Source organism: Mus caroli, unplaced genomic scaffold (genome assembly GCF_978045245.1).
Source record: "Mus caroli unplaced genomic scaffold, Mus_caroli_1 scaffold_10, whole genome shotgun sequence".
Lineage (NCBI taxonomy): Eukaryota > Metazoa > Chordata > Mammalia > Rodentia > Muridae > Mus > Mus caroli.
This window is the reverse complement of record NW_028227265.1, coordinates 90500625-90517674: the sequence shown is the minus strand read 5'-3', so window position 1 is coordinate 90517674 and position 17050 is coordinate 90500625. Positions and strand designations below refer to the sequence as shown.

The 17050-nt window shown below is 34.7% G+C and overlaps 1 protein-coding gene across 2 annotated transcripts in view; it reads right to left on the bottom strand.

The window, feature by feature from the left end:
- Msr1 (macrophage scavenger receptor 1) overlaps positions 1–17050 on the bottom strand; it is a 73617-nt gene that overhangs the window by 43427 nt on the left and 13140 nt on the right. For both annotated transcript variants that reach the window (XM_021170308.3, XM_029480987.2), the window contains exons 4-7: positions 12458–12867; positions 8534–8720; positions 4414–4494; positions 454–543 (exon numbers count right to left, since the gene is read on the bottom strand). In XM_021170308.3, the coding sequence (XP_021025967.2) occupies positions 454–543; positions 4414–4494; positions 8534–8720; positions 12458–12867 (768 nt within the window). The remainder of the gene's footprint in view (positions 1–453; positions 544–4413; positions 4495–8533; positions 8721–12457; positions 12868–17050) is intronic.

Below are 17050 nucleotides of genomic sequence, written 5' to 3'. Positions count from 1 at the left end.
TGCAGTCTCAGGTCCCGCGCACAATTGGATTGGAGCAGAAGCTGTGTTCCACTCACCAGAAGTCTTAAGATCCTGTGGCGGGTGTTGTGGGTAGCTGGCGAGTGTCAGCCGACCCTGTGCCCTAGTTACCCAGGTGCTTTTCTGACCGGAAGAGGCTTGTGCTCCTGGTATTTTTTGAATTTTGCTTACTGTATGGTAGATAGCATCCTTCATAGCAAGCTATGACTATGTCAAATGTATAGATCCTGTGAGTGTCTTTTGAATGTGATGTGTGTATGGACCTATTTTCCTTCCATGCATAGGAATTTTTCTGGTGGGTAAAAATTAATTTCAAACTTTTTTACATATAAAGTTAACTAGAACACTGTTATTCATACTATGAAAACTTTTATTATGCAAGTATTTTAGAAACACTATTAATGATCCAGTAATTATTTGCATCACAATACCTACCTGGCCTCCCTGCCTTTCCTGGTGCTCCTGGGTTTCCTCGACCTCCAGGGAAGCCAATTGGTCCCGAATCACCTTTATCACCTGGAATACCTGCATGGTTAAAAGAAAAAACAAATATGTCTAACTATTTTTGAATATATTCAAGTACCCAATAAATGAAATTAATCTCTGAGGAAAGTATGGCATTTTTCCTACCATTCATGTATTCCATTGAAAGATAATATAAAAAAAAAAGACATGAGCATATTGCATTAACTATGTTATAGTCAATGAAACACTCATTGTCAGTAAAGTAAAGACAAATTTTCAGTTTTATCCAGAAAGCTACTATAATCAACCAGAAAATTTTGAGTGGTGGATATTAGTATAGTCAGTATGATAATTTTTTTCTTTTTTTTATTACGTATTTTCCTTAATTACATTTCCAATGCTATCCCAAAAGTCCCTCATACCCTCCCCCCACTTCCCTACCCACCCATTCCCACTTTTTGGCTCTGGTATTCCCCTGTACTGGGGCATATAAAGTTTGCGTGTCTAATGGGCCTCTCTTTCCAGTGATGGCCTACTAGGCCATCTTTTGATACATATGCAGCTAGAGTCAAGAGCTCCGGGGTTCTGGTTAGTTCATAATGTTGTTGCACCTAGAGGGTTGCAGATCTCTTTAGCTCCTTGGATACTTTCTCTTGCTCCTCCTAGCAAACACATACATGGATGCTCACAGTCAGCTATTGGATGGATCACAGGGCCCCCAATGGAGGAGCTAGAGAAAGTATCCAAGGAGCTAAAGAGATGATAAATTTTTGAAGTTCGAGCTTTTATTGTTCATATTAGTAAAAACATAACACAATAAGAAGTATGCATGAGTTTTTATTTAAACACCATGTCTTTGAATTATTTAATGGGCATTTGTAGCATGCAATAATGTATGGAGAATAATGAAGCAGTTATAGAGTCTGCTTTCCTGGAGATTTCAGAGGGTAAGTTATCCCCTACTAGTCTTCATCTGTGATAGTATCAGTTGACTAATACATTGATGATGTCAGTGCTCCTTGTGATCCCTTTACTTCTCAATAACACTATCAAACTTTTACTATCAGAGCCTTTTAAGACAACGCTTTAGATGCAAATCACATGTCTCAATAACTACAAGTTCATATACATATACATCATATACATAAACATATGTATATATATCCAGTATATATTTTAAGAGTAAAAAGCAATAGAACACTCTTTCAAAGGGACTGATACTATAAAATGAATTATTATTACAATGTCTTAAGAAAAAGCATACTTTAATCTCTTGTGCACTCTAGAGAATGTGTAATGATTATAACGTATCAACTATTTAGGGCCGCTAGAGTAATCACAGAAGTTTCTAAGACATTTTTATCCCGGCTGTGGGAGTAGGTGTTTGTTAAGGTGAGTTTAATGAGTTAAATGGCAGATTATGAGGTTATGATTGATCACCATCTATCCTTCGGTTCCTGAGTTGGGTATCACATTTGAAGCAATCATAGACAACACTGAATGGATATTAAATAATAATCAAACCTATCATTTTTGAAGCTTGCATAGTTTTTCTTGTCATGCCTCAAATGAAATCGCAATCCTCTACCTTAACGGGTTATCTACCAGGATAATTTAATTACCTGTCATATGAGCAAACTGCATATATAGTATCTATTTGTGTAAATGAGCAATGCCATCAAAAGCCACTAAATCTTTGTTGTCATTTATCTTGACTGCCAACTTGATTACATCTTGAATTTGATTAGATCAAGAAGCCCCTATATGTGTTGGGGGCAGAGAGTCCTGTGAGGGCAGATATAAGATGAACTAACTGAGGGAAAACCCTCTCTTAGAATTCCAGCAACAGTGCAGTCACAAAATAGCAAGGAGAAATGAACAGCGCTGTATGCTTTGTAACCACTTAGTGCTGGTGAGTATTTACCCTGCTGTTATGGATACTGCTCTGGTTGTTACTGCTGCTGATGTGGCCAGCATCCTAGCTTCTTGAGTCCCCAACATGAACTGAAGAACAGTTGCTCTGCAAGAATAGCCCTAGCTTTTAGTCCTAGATTAAACCAGCTGAAGCAGTCAGCATTAGGAATGGAGTAACCAAGTTCTCTGCTTCTCCAGCATGAAGACAATATTCAATTATCAGCCCCTATGTATAAGCCAACCCAGTAATTTTTATAACAGTCATTCATCAGTCTCTTTCCCTGGATAACCCTAATTAATTTGATAGGAGACAAGATGTATTAGTTTGACATGATATCTGTTTATACTAGTAACAAAAGTTGAAAGTCTCAAATCCTATCTTCCACATGCACAGTGCGGAAAGAATTGGCATAATGTTTTCAAGATGATGCTTTGTACAACATGTCATGGGCTTCACTGATTGCTATGCTTGCACTATATGGCTTTACCAATTATGCCTCATACTTGAGGGATAGTTTCTTACAGATCTTAGAGATAGCATCTTTGGCAGATAAAATAATGTGGGCTGCTTCCCCTACTTAAGACATAAATGTATTTCTCTTTAGATCTATACGGCCCTCAACAAGAATGATCTTGCTGGATAAAAAAATATATATCTGTGATTAATGTTAAAATCACACACTCACTGGCTTACAGGAAGGTGACCATACACATACACACACAATCATACACACACACACACACACACACATATATATATATATATATATGTATATATATATATATTTATGTACATATGATATATATATATGATAGATGATAAACAGAAACTAAGATAAGATACACATGATGTACCAATCACATGATATTCATAATTTTTTTCCTTGGTTGTTTTTCCTCATGTAACTTTAGCTAGTCAAAATATCGAAAGAAAAACATTTCATTTCATCTAAAGAGAAAAACTAACATGTAATCAAAGATATTAGGGTAATTTTTGGCCAGTCAGACTTTCTAATTTTGCTTAGATCATTTGGGCTATATTCCTTTAAAACAGTGTGTAGAGAATTTATTTACAAAGCATGGCATTTGAATAGCATGACAGTCGCCCTGTTGGTATTGTTGGTGTCATTTTTTTTTTCAGTAAAGATAGTTCATGATCTGTCTCCTTTTCTCTGCCTTCCATTATCTTTTTGCAAAACATTGGTTTCAAGATAACAACATACTCAGAGGAAAATAATTTGGCACAATTTTTCTCTAAGTAAAATACAAGAGAGAGAGTGGCTGAAAGCCCAGGCAAAAACCGTTCATCATCTCAGCTTTGTTTACTTTATGATTCTGTGAGTTTAAGGAGGTATAGTGCAGTCAAGAAATATATAAGAACAACATTCTAACTTTTATAACTCATTAATGTATCTATATATGTATTGAAAATCATATCTTATAGACTAAACTAATATGAATGTGATTTTCTTCTTCACATACAGCCTTATGTCTACTATATACTATATGTAGTCTCTCCAAAACCTCTAAGGCTCATATACAACATCATATTGTAACTCTGGATAAAACATTAAATATTCTACAAAAATCAATAATTGGTGCTTAGGCTAGAAAGATGACTTCAGTAGTTTAGCTACTGATTTTCTTCTAGAGGACCCATGCATGATTCCTGAGACCCATATTGCAACTTATAATTGTCTGTAACTTAAGTTCTTTGGGATTAGATAATCTCTTTAGGTCTCTGAGGATACCAGGCATGCACATGATGTACAGATAAATGTGTAGCCAAAAACTCCAAACACAAGATAATAAAATATTTTTAAATGAATTAATGATTACTATTCAATTTGCTTTGTGATTAGGATGCTATAACACATATTTCCCCAAAATGTGAGAGGATTTAAACACACACACAGAGCATTGAATAGATGAAACAGCTCTTTTCCTCTAAATACAAAGATCAATACACATCATTCAACTTCATGATATATGATTCAGAGATTAGTATAGCCTTACCTCTTATGCCTGGAGGACCAGGTGGGCCAGTTTGTCCAGTAAGCCCTCTGTCTCCCTTTTCACCTCGGGGTCCAGGAGGCCCTTTGAAAAATAACAAGTACTGATTATAATTATAAATCATAGTTAACTTTGTTATTTATCAAGACAGTTATTTGGAAATTTAGAGATTTACATATAATGAAATTAAATTTTAATTAAAATATCTTAAAACTATAAACTAAGTGTTGAATAAATTGTCTTTTTTTCTAGGCAGAATGAGTAAACTGTAAATCATGTAGTCAAGTAGACCAATTGCAAGGTTGATGCAACATACATCATTGGAAAATGGTATATTAAATTAGGAGTTTTAAGAGAGATATTTACATATCTTATTTAAATGTTATATAAGAAAAATTAAGAGGATTTGTGGAAGGTCTTTACATATTAAGAGAAAAAGGAACAAGTCAAAAATAACTTTGAACAAGAAACTATTGGAAGAACCATGCTATTTACAAAAGGACTAGAAACACAACAGACATAAGAATGTAGGTGGACTTGGTTAAAATTCAAGATTTTGATTTTTGATTTTAAAAGGGTGAGATAAGCATCTACGCTTTGGTCTTCCTTCTTGAGCTTAATGTGGTCTGTGAATTGTATCTTAGGTAATCCAAGCTTTTCGGCTAATATCTGTTTATCAGTGAGTGCATATCATATGTGCTCTTTTGTGACTGGATTACCTCACTCAGGTTGACATTTTGCCTAAGAATTTCATGAATTAATTGTTTTTAATAGCTGACTAGTACTCCACTGTGTAAATTATTTGTATGGATTCCTCTGTTGAAGGATATCTGGGTTCTTTCCAGCTTCTGGCTATTATGAATAAGACTGCTAGGAACATAGTGGAGCATGTGTCCTTATTACATGTTGGAGCATCTTCTGAGTATATGCCCAGGAGAGGTATTGCAGGATCCTCTGGAAAATCTTCCAATTTTCTGAAGAACCTCCAGACTGATTTCCAGAGTGGTTGTACCAGTTTGCAATCCCACCAGCAATGAAGGTGTGTTCCAATTTCTTCACATCCTCTCCAGCATCTGCTGTCACCTGAGTTTTTTATCTTAGCCATTCTGAATAGTGTGAAGTAGAATCTCTATACCCCATTTTGATAGGGTTATTTGGTTTTCTGGTGTCTAACTTCTTGAGTTCTTTGTGTAAGGATCTGAAGTGGTTTGCAACCCCACAGGAAGAACAACAATATTAACCAATCAGATGCCTGCCCCCTGAACCCCCAGGGGTTGACTAAACAACCAATGAAAGAGTACACATGGAGTGACCCATGGCTCCAGCCACTTATGTAGCAGCAGAGGATGGCTTTGTTTGGCATCAATGGGAGGAGAGGCCCTTAGTCCTATGAAGGCTTGATGCCCCAGTGTAGGGGAATGACAAGGTGGGGAGGTGGAAATGAGTGGGTGGAGGAGTACCTTCATAGAAGCAGGGGGAAGGGAGATGGGATAGGGGGTCTCTGGAGGGGAAACTGGGAAAGAGGATAACATTTGAAATGTAAATAAATAAAATATCCATTTTTTTAAAAAAGGGTAGGATAGAGATTAAAATGCACAAAGAAAGTATTCAACTATTTAAAGGCTGATTAATCCAGAGTTTTCTTTGTCATGTGTTTTAATGTGCTAATAAAAGGAAGAAGAGCTAACATATGTGCTGTATATGAACTAAAAAGATCAGTAATAAGGAAAGTATCCCTGCAACAACCTGACACCAGGCACAGATACCAGCTACCAGGTCACTTATTCACTCAGCTACTTCATTTCTAGAGATACACGTGAACTTGAATTTGGCATTTCTTATTTTCTTTCAATTTAAAAGCATCCATTTTATTACGTATCAAGATGTCTGTAATATATAAATTTTTATTTGATAAATGTGAATATAAACAAATTAAGAACCACACGTATAAATTTGGGTAGAACATTGCATATAGAATGCATGAGCCCTCAGATTCAATTCCAGTGTCAACAAATACATAAAAAGAGAATAAATGAATTAGCAATGAATAAATCAAATTGTACTATGTAGTCCACAGGTGCTGATTTTAAGTTATTTTTGTTGTTAAGATTTGGACAACCCTACTTCTTAACTGTCTTAAACTAGTACACATTAAATAAGGCTTCATCTGATCTTTATAATACTTAATTTCTAATATAATTACTAATGAGGGAAATATTAAAATCATGAAGTTGAGCTTAATGTACATCAGAGATAGAATGGGTCAGTCCAACTTACTTTCATTATAATTAGAGAGGAAGAAGGGAGAATTGGGAAGAATTTATGTTAAAGGGAATTAAACGAGAAACTAGGTTGACTCTTAGCAAGTATTTGGGCTGAATCTTCAGAAAGTAGAAAAGGATGGGTAGAAGGAGTAAGGAAAAGAGAGCAAGAGAAAGAGGGAGGGAGGGAGAGAGAAAGAGAGAGAGAGAGAGAGAGAGAGAGAGAGAGAGGAGAATGAGGACAAGGAAAACCAAAATCTACAGGAAAAATTCCTCCAAAATACACCAAGACCTCTTATTGTCAATTCTATACATTCAGGGTTATGCAATTTTCATATATATATATATATATATATATATATATATATATGAAAGAAAACCAGAAGGGGGTTAAGTATAGTTCAGCTTTAGAGTAACAACCAGTCTGTACAAGGCCAGCACCAAAGTGGGAAAATGACATCTATGTCTACGTGCCTGTTATTTTCTTGTCTTCATTCCCTAAAAACCACTCTATATCAACTATTACACAGCATTTCCTTTTTGTTAGTTATAGTAACTAATTCATCAGTCATTCAAAGTACACACAATAGAGACTAAATACTGGGCCATTTAATAGGACAGATGGGCATTCACAGATGTTTGGTATTCAGAAGCCAAGTCGCATTATTATCCTCATAAAATAACCAAAATAACTGTGGCATAAAAACTTGTATGGCATAAGACAGCCAGAAAAATCGAGAACAAATAAAATTACTCGAGATAGTGCCATTGACTTGGTTCAAATGAACTTCCAATATCTTTATTTATACAGAAGGAACGTGATCCAGAGATGTGTGACATAGATTTTAAAGGAGTAAAATTGGCTATCTCATGGGCAAGTCTAAGTGAATTCCTTTAATAAAAAAGTAAGATGAATAAAACAAACTAAACTCTTGTTTTTAAAACTTTATAACATAGACATGAACTGGACCCTCAAACAAAGGAGGCCAGGGCGTGTGTCCTGAGGCATACCACTTTCAGTTCCCTATTCCACTCAGTTATCTTTGAAGATGCTGACAAGCATTAGCATGCATGACAACACATTTCAACAGCAATGAAGACAAGAGTAGTATGGCATAAAGTTTCCTAATCGTTTTGGGTGATTTTGAACAGATATATTCAATAAAAACAGTCCAGATCAACTATATAAAAGACAGAGCAAGAAAGTAAGGGACATATATCAAGCTGGAAAAGCAAAAAAATAACAACACAAAATTAAGTAGTAGAAGTAGATACAGGGAAAAAGAGCTGTCAGATTGTATTTTTAAAAGTAAGCATTTTTACAAGACATAAACTTTAAAAATGCAGGCCAGAAAGTTTAAACTGGAGAAAAAAATCCATCAAGTGAAGATAACTATATTCTAATATGTAGATATAAATGACTTATGCTTGTTTAAAAAAATCAGTAAGATTCCTTGGAACTGAAGAAGAAAGTAATGTATCTATGATTATTATTAAGAGTTTAAGATGTATTTCTAATTAAAAGTATAGTTGGATAAGAAGAGATTTTTCATGCTAATATAGTATTCTCTGTTTTATTTTCATTTACTGAGGCAGGCTCTCACTAGGAAGCCTCAAACTTGCAGTGGCTTCCTGGATCTGCTGCCCAGTGCTGAGTCACCATGTCTGGCTTTGCTTTACTCTATAAGAAATTCTAGGGCGTTGGTAGCCTTATCATGCCTGACCTCATATTAAACTTCTGTGAACTTGTAGTAACAGCACCCTCAGAAACCATTTACTTTAAAGGACGGAATGTCAGATACCAAATGCCTGCATATAATGACACATTTTTAACATCTCATTTCCGGGTCAAGATATTTTACCTTGAATTAAGGTGATGTTTTTCAGTGTCTGTGAGTGTTCCCAGTCCTTCAGTCTGAGGTCGTTGGTGATGTTGTTCAATAGTCTCACTTCCTGTTTTACTTCCTGTTCCACGTGCGCTTGTTCTTCTTTCACAGACTGGACTTCTGCTGATACTTTGTACACACGTTCCTCCAATTTACTGATATCCTAAAAACACAGTCAGCACCACAACTTTTGTTACACACAGTTAGAAATCATGTACATGCCTAGGATATTCAAAATGTGATTTTTGGAAAGCAGATAGCCTAAGGGGAATGTTACAGAATGAGAATAAGAAATGAGTATAAATGTTAACTTGTATTCACCTGATATAATTGCCATCCCTGAGATTTACTGCCTCTGTCTGGTAAACTAGGTCTAGTACTGGACATTTCTACCCTCCATAAAATCTAATGTAGGCCTAGAAAATGGTTTTGGTCTCTGAGACTTGCTGCTAAATAAGCTTGCCCCTTCTTAGTTCTTTCTGATTTCTGGCTGGTTGATTCAACACAGCTGTTCTGACTCAAATGCCTCTCCAAGCTGATTGACTCAGCCTGGCTTCTCTCTCTTGGCATCTCCTGAATTGCTCTGCTTGGCCTTATACTAACTATGGAAATATGCTCTAGTCTACAGGTTCCTTCTTATTCTCTGGCTCATTCTGTCTTCACTTGTGTCTAGCTTATACTCTCTGAAACCTGTCTCTGTACAACTGTCCTGGTAAAACTGCATCTTTCTATTCCCAGGACCCACAGCCCCTCTCTCTGCAATGCTCTCTTAAGTAGCTTCCTTTTCCTCTCACTTCTCAGAGTTGGGCATGTCCTATTCTGACAAATCTTTCTCTGACTCATCACATTTCTGCCCCTCAATTGGACATCACTTTCAACCATGACTGAACCATTCCTTCTACAAATAACTTTACTTTCATTGTTTGGGATTAAAGATGTATGATAAGGGCTGAACATACAACACAATAGAAACCACTTTGTGTTTGTTTGTATCGTTTTTGTTTTTGTTTTATTTTGTTTTGTTTCTGTAAACAACACAACCTCAGGGTACACAGTGTGCTCAACTGTCCTGAAACAAATGGGTCCTCAAAATTCCAGTTCTCTGGCTGAAAAAGAATTCTTCTATCCCCAAATACACAAATGTCAAATTCCAAAACTTAAAAATAACATCTTGTCATAGGGGTTTTAATTTATCTAAAATGACATTTCTTTAATGGGTATTTGTGGTAAAATATCCTTAGTGTGTGAAATTTTTTTATGGTAACAACTGAAGTTTAACACCGTTCTTAGTGATAATGATTGGAAGAGTTTTAGATTCAGTAAAATGTCCAACTTGCATTTTCATATTTTACTCTCAAACATTATTGCCTCTGATTTTGATTCCTTCTTATTCTTTATCAATAATAAATACACTATATATAGGTAAATGCATAAACAAGCATACATATAGAGTGTGTACAGCTTCTTTCCCTTTTTTTCTTTTTCATATTTCTTTGACGTAGAGTATCACAGACCTTTTGGCCTTGAATCTGTTATTTAGCTAAGGATAAATCATCAAGTCCTGATTCTCTTCCCCGACGTTCTCAGTGCTGAGATTTCTAACATGTACTACAACTCATCATTCATATAGAAAATAGATGAACAAGAGAGAAGACTCTCTCTCTTTCAAATTCATATTTGGTGTATCCTCAACCAGAGGTATAATGATTTATGTAAGATGTCCCTGCCTCTTAGAAAGAGTTTACCAATTTGGCCTTGAATTAAATTTGCGTATTTTCTTAGTGGGATAAAGATTGCAAGAAGAAAACCAACAGTAATAGAGTACTTGCCTATCGTGTGGACAGACCTTAATTTGGATCCTCCTATCACTATGATGGGAGAATTTCAAGGCAAATAAAAGAATTTCAGCGATGTCAGTCAAAACCTCATTTGCTTTTCTGGGCAATGCAGTGCATATTCACTCACATACCAACATTAACTTCATTTCTAAATTTTGGTGACCAGTTATCTTTAAAACACATACAAGACAGCTTTCCAATCTGTTGTGTACATGTACCTTCTTTTGTAATTACCCCAAATTAAAAGTATAGTCTGTACAAACAACCCCCGAATCACTCCTCAGGTCTTCAAACATAGTCTCAATGTCCACTGGCTACAATACTTTACCTGTGTGGCATTCTGTCATTTCTGCTGTAACTAGCACATTACCAAATCAAGTGAGGGTTGCTCCTCCATTTTATTCTTCACTCCTCATTCTACTTCCATGGACCTCTGGCTCTGCTTCCACACAAAATAAGAGTCTTCTTTCTCCTTCATTCCCTTAAACTTAAAGTCTACATTTGCAGGTGATATCTCATCTTTGTATTTCTATTCTGTTCTGTTCTGTTCTGCTCTGCTCTGCTCTGCTCTATTCTATTCTTTTAATTATACCCTTCACCCCCATAGGTGCTTCTTTAAGTACCATTTTTAACCACCTAAATCCTTCACATGAATACTTGATGCCCAATCATATGTTATATGCTTAGATACTTTATGAAAAATGTTGGAACTATAGAAGTTCAAATTTTTTTTATATTACATGAAAGTGAAGTAGAATATCTGAACTCTTTAATATGAAGTTGCCCATCATGATATCAGTGTCCTGTGATAACATTAAAGGGTAACAAATAAAAGTTCAAACCTTTGGAACAGCTAAACTTACAAGTTAAAAATACGCAAAACTTCCTCTTTTGTTAGTCTACGCTTAGTCAAAAACTTAATAGATTTTCATTAGGTAGAATAAAATTAGGAGTTTATTTTTGTTCTACAATTGGCATGCATTTAGGGGGATGTTTTTATGTTTTATGTGTGTATGATGTGTGTGTATTTGAACATGATATGTGTATGTGTTTATATATCCATCTGTGGTGGTATATATCTGCCTCATTGCACATGGGGAGAATAATTGTTTTCCATCTTATTTGATATATGATCTCTCGCAGATAGACAATTTGTGAGTTTCTGGAGACTCTCATGTCTCCATTTTCTATCACACCCGGAACTGAACTGGGATAACAGATGTAAGCCATTTTATCTGAACGTATGTGGATTCTGGAAAGTCATACAACCCCCAGTCCTCACACTTGTACATCAGTGTTGATTCACTGGTCCATCTCTCCAGGCCTGACTTCAGATGTTAAAACATCATGCATGGTATGGGAAAACCTAGCTAATAACTTTTAGCTATGAAAATCATCGTTATTGGAGGAAAATCTACAACCACTAACCTCTAAACTAGCATAATCACTAACAATAATCTATAAAGTCCTTATATTATTTATAATGCCCTTATACCCACAATGTAAATAGTCTTCCCCTGTTATCATGGAATTTTTTTTCAATAGAATCTACAATAAATCAAAATGCAAGGTTGAGGAGTACAGTTCCAATGGATATATCTACAAAACACTCCTGTGCCTAAAGATTAGGGAACATTGAGGAAGAAAGAGAATAAAGATCACAAGAGCAATTATCAAGGTGTTTGCTTTGAGGTTATGTCTCTGAGAAATATCAAAAGCTATGCACATAGAGTCTGACCAACATTACTGCTCAAATGTGGGCTGAATATGGATGGCAACAGTGAATGAACCAAACTAGACAGAGAAAAGCATATCAGGGTTCAAAGCCTATAGAAAGAACTATAGTAACAGAGGAAATCTAGGAGCAGGAAAGATAGACTTCCCAAGGGAAGAGCACACTAATTGGTTGTCCAATGCTAAATTGTCAGTCTGAAAGCATACATACAGCTGGTATTATAAAAACCAAAAGAAACCAGGTTATTTTTAGGAACACATATGTATATACATATCCATGGAATTTAGTTCCAGAACACAGCCATGCCACTGCATTCTGAAGGCTTACCTCCTGTTGCTTTGCTGTAGATTCGCGGACTCTGACATTCAGTGTTTCTGTATGGAGCTGAACATCAAGCAGTGTCATATTCAGACTCTGTAAGGACTTGGAGATTGCATCCAGTGAATTCCCATGTTCCTGGACTGACGAAATCAAGGAATTTAACTGCAGAAGAATATCATTAAGTCTTTGGTCATTTGCCATGCTGAAATTCTGGAAGCGTTCCGTGTCTATAAGGTGGGCTTTTGAGTTTGAAATGCTTTGGATTCTCTCCTCCATGTCCTTCATGTGTTCCATGATAATTGTAAATCTCATTTCCACTTTACTGGTATTTTCTTTTTCCATAGGACCTTGAGATGTCTCACTTGTGTTAAGTGAACAAACTAAGCAGTTCTTCATTTCCCAATTCAAAACCTGAGCTGAATATTTGAATAAAAAAATAAATCAATTTTTAGCTTATATCATTTGTGCTCACCATCCCTATGTCTTTGAATTCCATCCATTGAAGGATGTTGAATGCTAGCTTAAATCAAGCATTTAGTTTTCATTGATTAGACTCAGTATATTATTATAAATCACATAGTCACCTCTATGATTTTTATGTTAGAAATTAATCCAGTATAGATCAACCTTTCTGATTGCTGATTGTTAGTTTTCTTGACAATTCTTTGTCAATTTGAGAAAATTCTACAGACTGAAATGTTCTGCACCTGAGTCATGAACTACTACTTACTGTTACTAGGAAAGAGTTCACGTTAAGCAACTCTTCTGAAATTATCCTGTTGGACATATTTATATTAAAATTATAATTACAAAATCAATACACAGAATAATCAGAAGACCAATGCCATCTATGGGATTGGTAAACTGTTGATTTATCACTGAAGATACCAGAAAATTAGTCACTTTAGTTAAACAGGTTAATTTTCCTAAGATAAAGTTGGGAAGACACATTTGTTCTCTTTAAAAATGCATTGTTCACATTACAATATTTTCTCCTGTTGTAAAATATTTAATCATAGCAGCAAATATGAAAAATAATTTACCATATGTATTATCAGTCTAAAGTCTAATGTTTGATTGTACATTTATCAAAACATATTTGTTTCCATTATTACTATTATTATCACTATTATTATTATTATTATTTTAATTGGTTTGTGAGACAGAGCTTCAGCGTGTAGCTCAGCTTGGCTTTGACGATGTTATACAGCCCACTCTAACTTCAGACTCATGATGCTTCTGCATAGCCTTCCCAGTCTCAGAATCACAGAATCTGGAAACTTTTAATTTAGTGTCATATTATAAGCACTTTTTAATTTTAATTTGGCAAGTACATTCTATCCTAGCATAGACCTGCCAGATTTCCCTAGAAATTCTCCACATTAAGTTTGTTTCTACTTTGAGTAACACATTCAATGTTTTTGAAAAGCAGTCTCGTGATGAATCACATCTTCAAAAATATCCACTCTGTTCCATGAAATTTGGGGACTATAATGAGCTGCTGAAACATGTTTGCAAATGGCTATATGTTTTCTATATGAGCTAATTATCCTTTCAGAATGGTATAGAATGAAATAAATACATAAATAAAGGAAAAAAAACCATCACGTTTAAAGATAAAATTACATATGTTGTAATTATATATGATGAAGTAAATACTAAAATATTTACCACTGTTCTATAATAATATATATTTGATGAAATTTAACAGATTATAGCTATGTATATATTTTTGTCTGCATGCTCCTTTTACATCCTTAGTTAGACGCATAATGTTTTTCACATTTGACAATATAGAATGAAAAAGTATACCTTCACACAGGTAAAATATTTAAATATATAGCCATATATATTTAAGGTCTAAATATTTATTTATTTAATAAATAAATGAATCTCCTGAATTTCTTAGTTGCAACCAGAATTACAGAGTTTTTAAGAATTAAATAAGACATGCTGGGCGTGGTGGCACATGCCTTTAATACCAACACTTGGGAGGCAGAGGCAGGCAGATTTCTGAGTTCGAGGCCAGCCTGGTCTACAAAGTGAGTTCCAGGACAGCCAGGGCTATACAGAGAAACCCTGTCTTGAAAAACAAACAAACAAATAAAGAATTAAATAGGACGACAAAAATGTCTACTTAGTACTATCAGTAAATTTGTGTTTTCACTGGTTCAGTGTGATTCTGGAAGCCTCCTCTATGCCTCACTTGTCAATTTGTTCTTGGTATTTTTCTACCCTGTCCTTGCTTAGATTTCTTGAACCATGTAAAAATGCTTTCCATTTCAACAGTAGTTGAGATGGAGTCGAATAAATATTTAGACCTTATTGCAGGCAGTCAGCATCGATAAAATTCTATTGATTATGTACATAAAGGAATATTTTATAGGATTCATGTAGCCACCACCCTCAGGGAAAGAAATATCTGCTAATTAATTACCATTTCTATAAGCAATAAATGTTATGTGTTTTTTCAATTAAAATACATTATATCTCTGTGCTTATTCTTCTGTGATATAGCTTACTAAATTTGATAATGTATTAATGACAAAATTTTGATGTGATGTATAACAGGAGCACAATTATTGTATGCCAGTCATTCTGCATATCTTAACCCATCAATATATTGGAACTATAAGTATGTTTACTTGCCACAGATCACAACGTTTATTAAATTCAGAATGGGAAGCAAGTTTTTATGCAGTCATCAATTTAATGTTTTATTTGTTGAGCATCTATGGTGTGAAACATCACTTGAATTGCTGGAAAAAAAACTCATCCAGGAAACTCCCCTTTGGAACAGACAGACTTGTATAGAAGATTACAATTACTCAAAATCCATAATTATAGAGACTAGGTCCTAAGGAATACATCTAAAAAACACTCTCACACTTAAGGCTCAGGGAACATCACAGAGGAGAAGGCATATTACAACTGTAAAAGCCAGATCAGAGACTTTTGTAAAATGATGTCTCCTAGTAGTCAGAAAATATACCTGAAAAGTCTCACACACATGACTGCCCAAACATGGGCTGAGGACACTAAGTAGATAAGCAAACTAAAGAAATAAACAAAATTTAAAAGTACAGATTACTTCTTGTTAATAGAGCTGAATAAAGAATATCACATGGACAGCAATAGCACACATACCAAAGTGCACAGGAAAAATCCCAAGAGGCCTCAACCCCATTCAAAAAAAACAGTCAACGGAGAAATACTGAGATGAGAAGTGTTCCTTCCCAGGAAAGAACACAACACTGACCTGTCTGTTGCCCAATGGTCAGCTCTGAAATCATGCATGCATGTAACTTTACATGGACTCACTAGGCTATATTTTTTTAATATATAACTTATATAGAAACACACATATGTGTTTGAGAACAATTGATGGAAAAAAAGACCACCTATTTTAAGGAGAGCCAGGATGGGCATACGGGAAGGTTTTGAGGAAAGGAGAAATGCTGTGATTAAATTACAATTTCAGAAATAAACAAACTGACTGGAAAGGGAAGTTTTGGCTTTAACAATAAGAAAGTTAAATGAATAGTACATTTAAAACTGTTTCAAAATCATGACAAACATTGCTTCATTTAGCCATCAGTTAAGACAGTAAATATTTGAGCAAAATGGCCTGGATTAACATTTTCAGCTCTGCCTTTTATTAGCAGTGGCAATGGATGAGCTACTAATGTTTATGGTTCTATTTTACCATATGTGTAAATGGAATATTAATACTACTATTAACAGCAAATAAATGTATAAAAATAATGCAGACCATTTTCCAAGATTAAGAAGCATTTGATATTTCTATAGAAATTTGATATTTATTTCTATAGAATTTGATGACACAGGATTGATGTGTCATCTTACTGTCTACATTTTGATATTGATTAATTGTATTACAATTATTTAACTATATAGTGTAAATGTATTAATTAAAAATTAATAAAGTATATAAATATATTAACATATATGTAATATAAACATATTCCTTACTCAACTGAGTTATATTTGTAAACACAGTAATTTGTATTTTATTTCATTAGACCTATGCCATATTTGCTTCATATATCATTTTACTTTGAAAGCAACCTCTATTTCATATAGTAAAATAAATATTTCTTCAGCATAGATAGAAGAGAATGGATTTTGCAAAAGGTTATATGAACTAGAATTTTAATTTAACAAGGTAGACCTGAGTTGACAATAAAGACATTTTATTCATTTTTAAAGATATAATATTTCTTGTCTCCTTAATCATACATGAAACTAAACTAACTTTCTTTACAAATGGCTAACTCAAGTCCTGGAGCATTTAGCTTCATAGGGCTTGCTGGGCATGCATATATGAACCTTAGAATCCAACCTTCAGCAATTACAAATTAACTGTGGTGGATTTAATGAGAAGACTCCAAACACTCATATATTTAAACTTTTGTTTCCATAGTTTCCTGTTGAAGAGGATTAGGAAGTTGGACCTTGTAGGAGAGCTATGTCAATAGAGGTGGGAGTTGAAGTTTCATAAGACTAAAGTCATTCAAGGTAGTTCTCTCTTCCTCATGATTATTTCTCAAGATGCAAGTTCTCTGAGCCATACCTGCC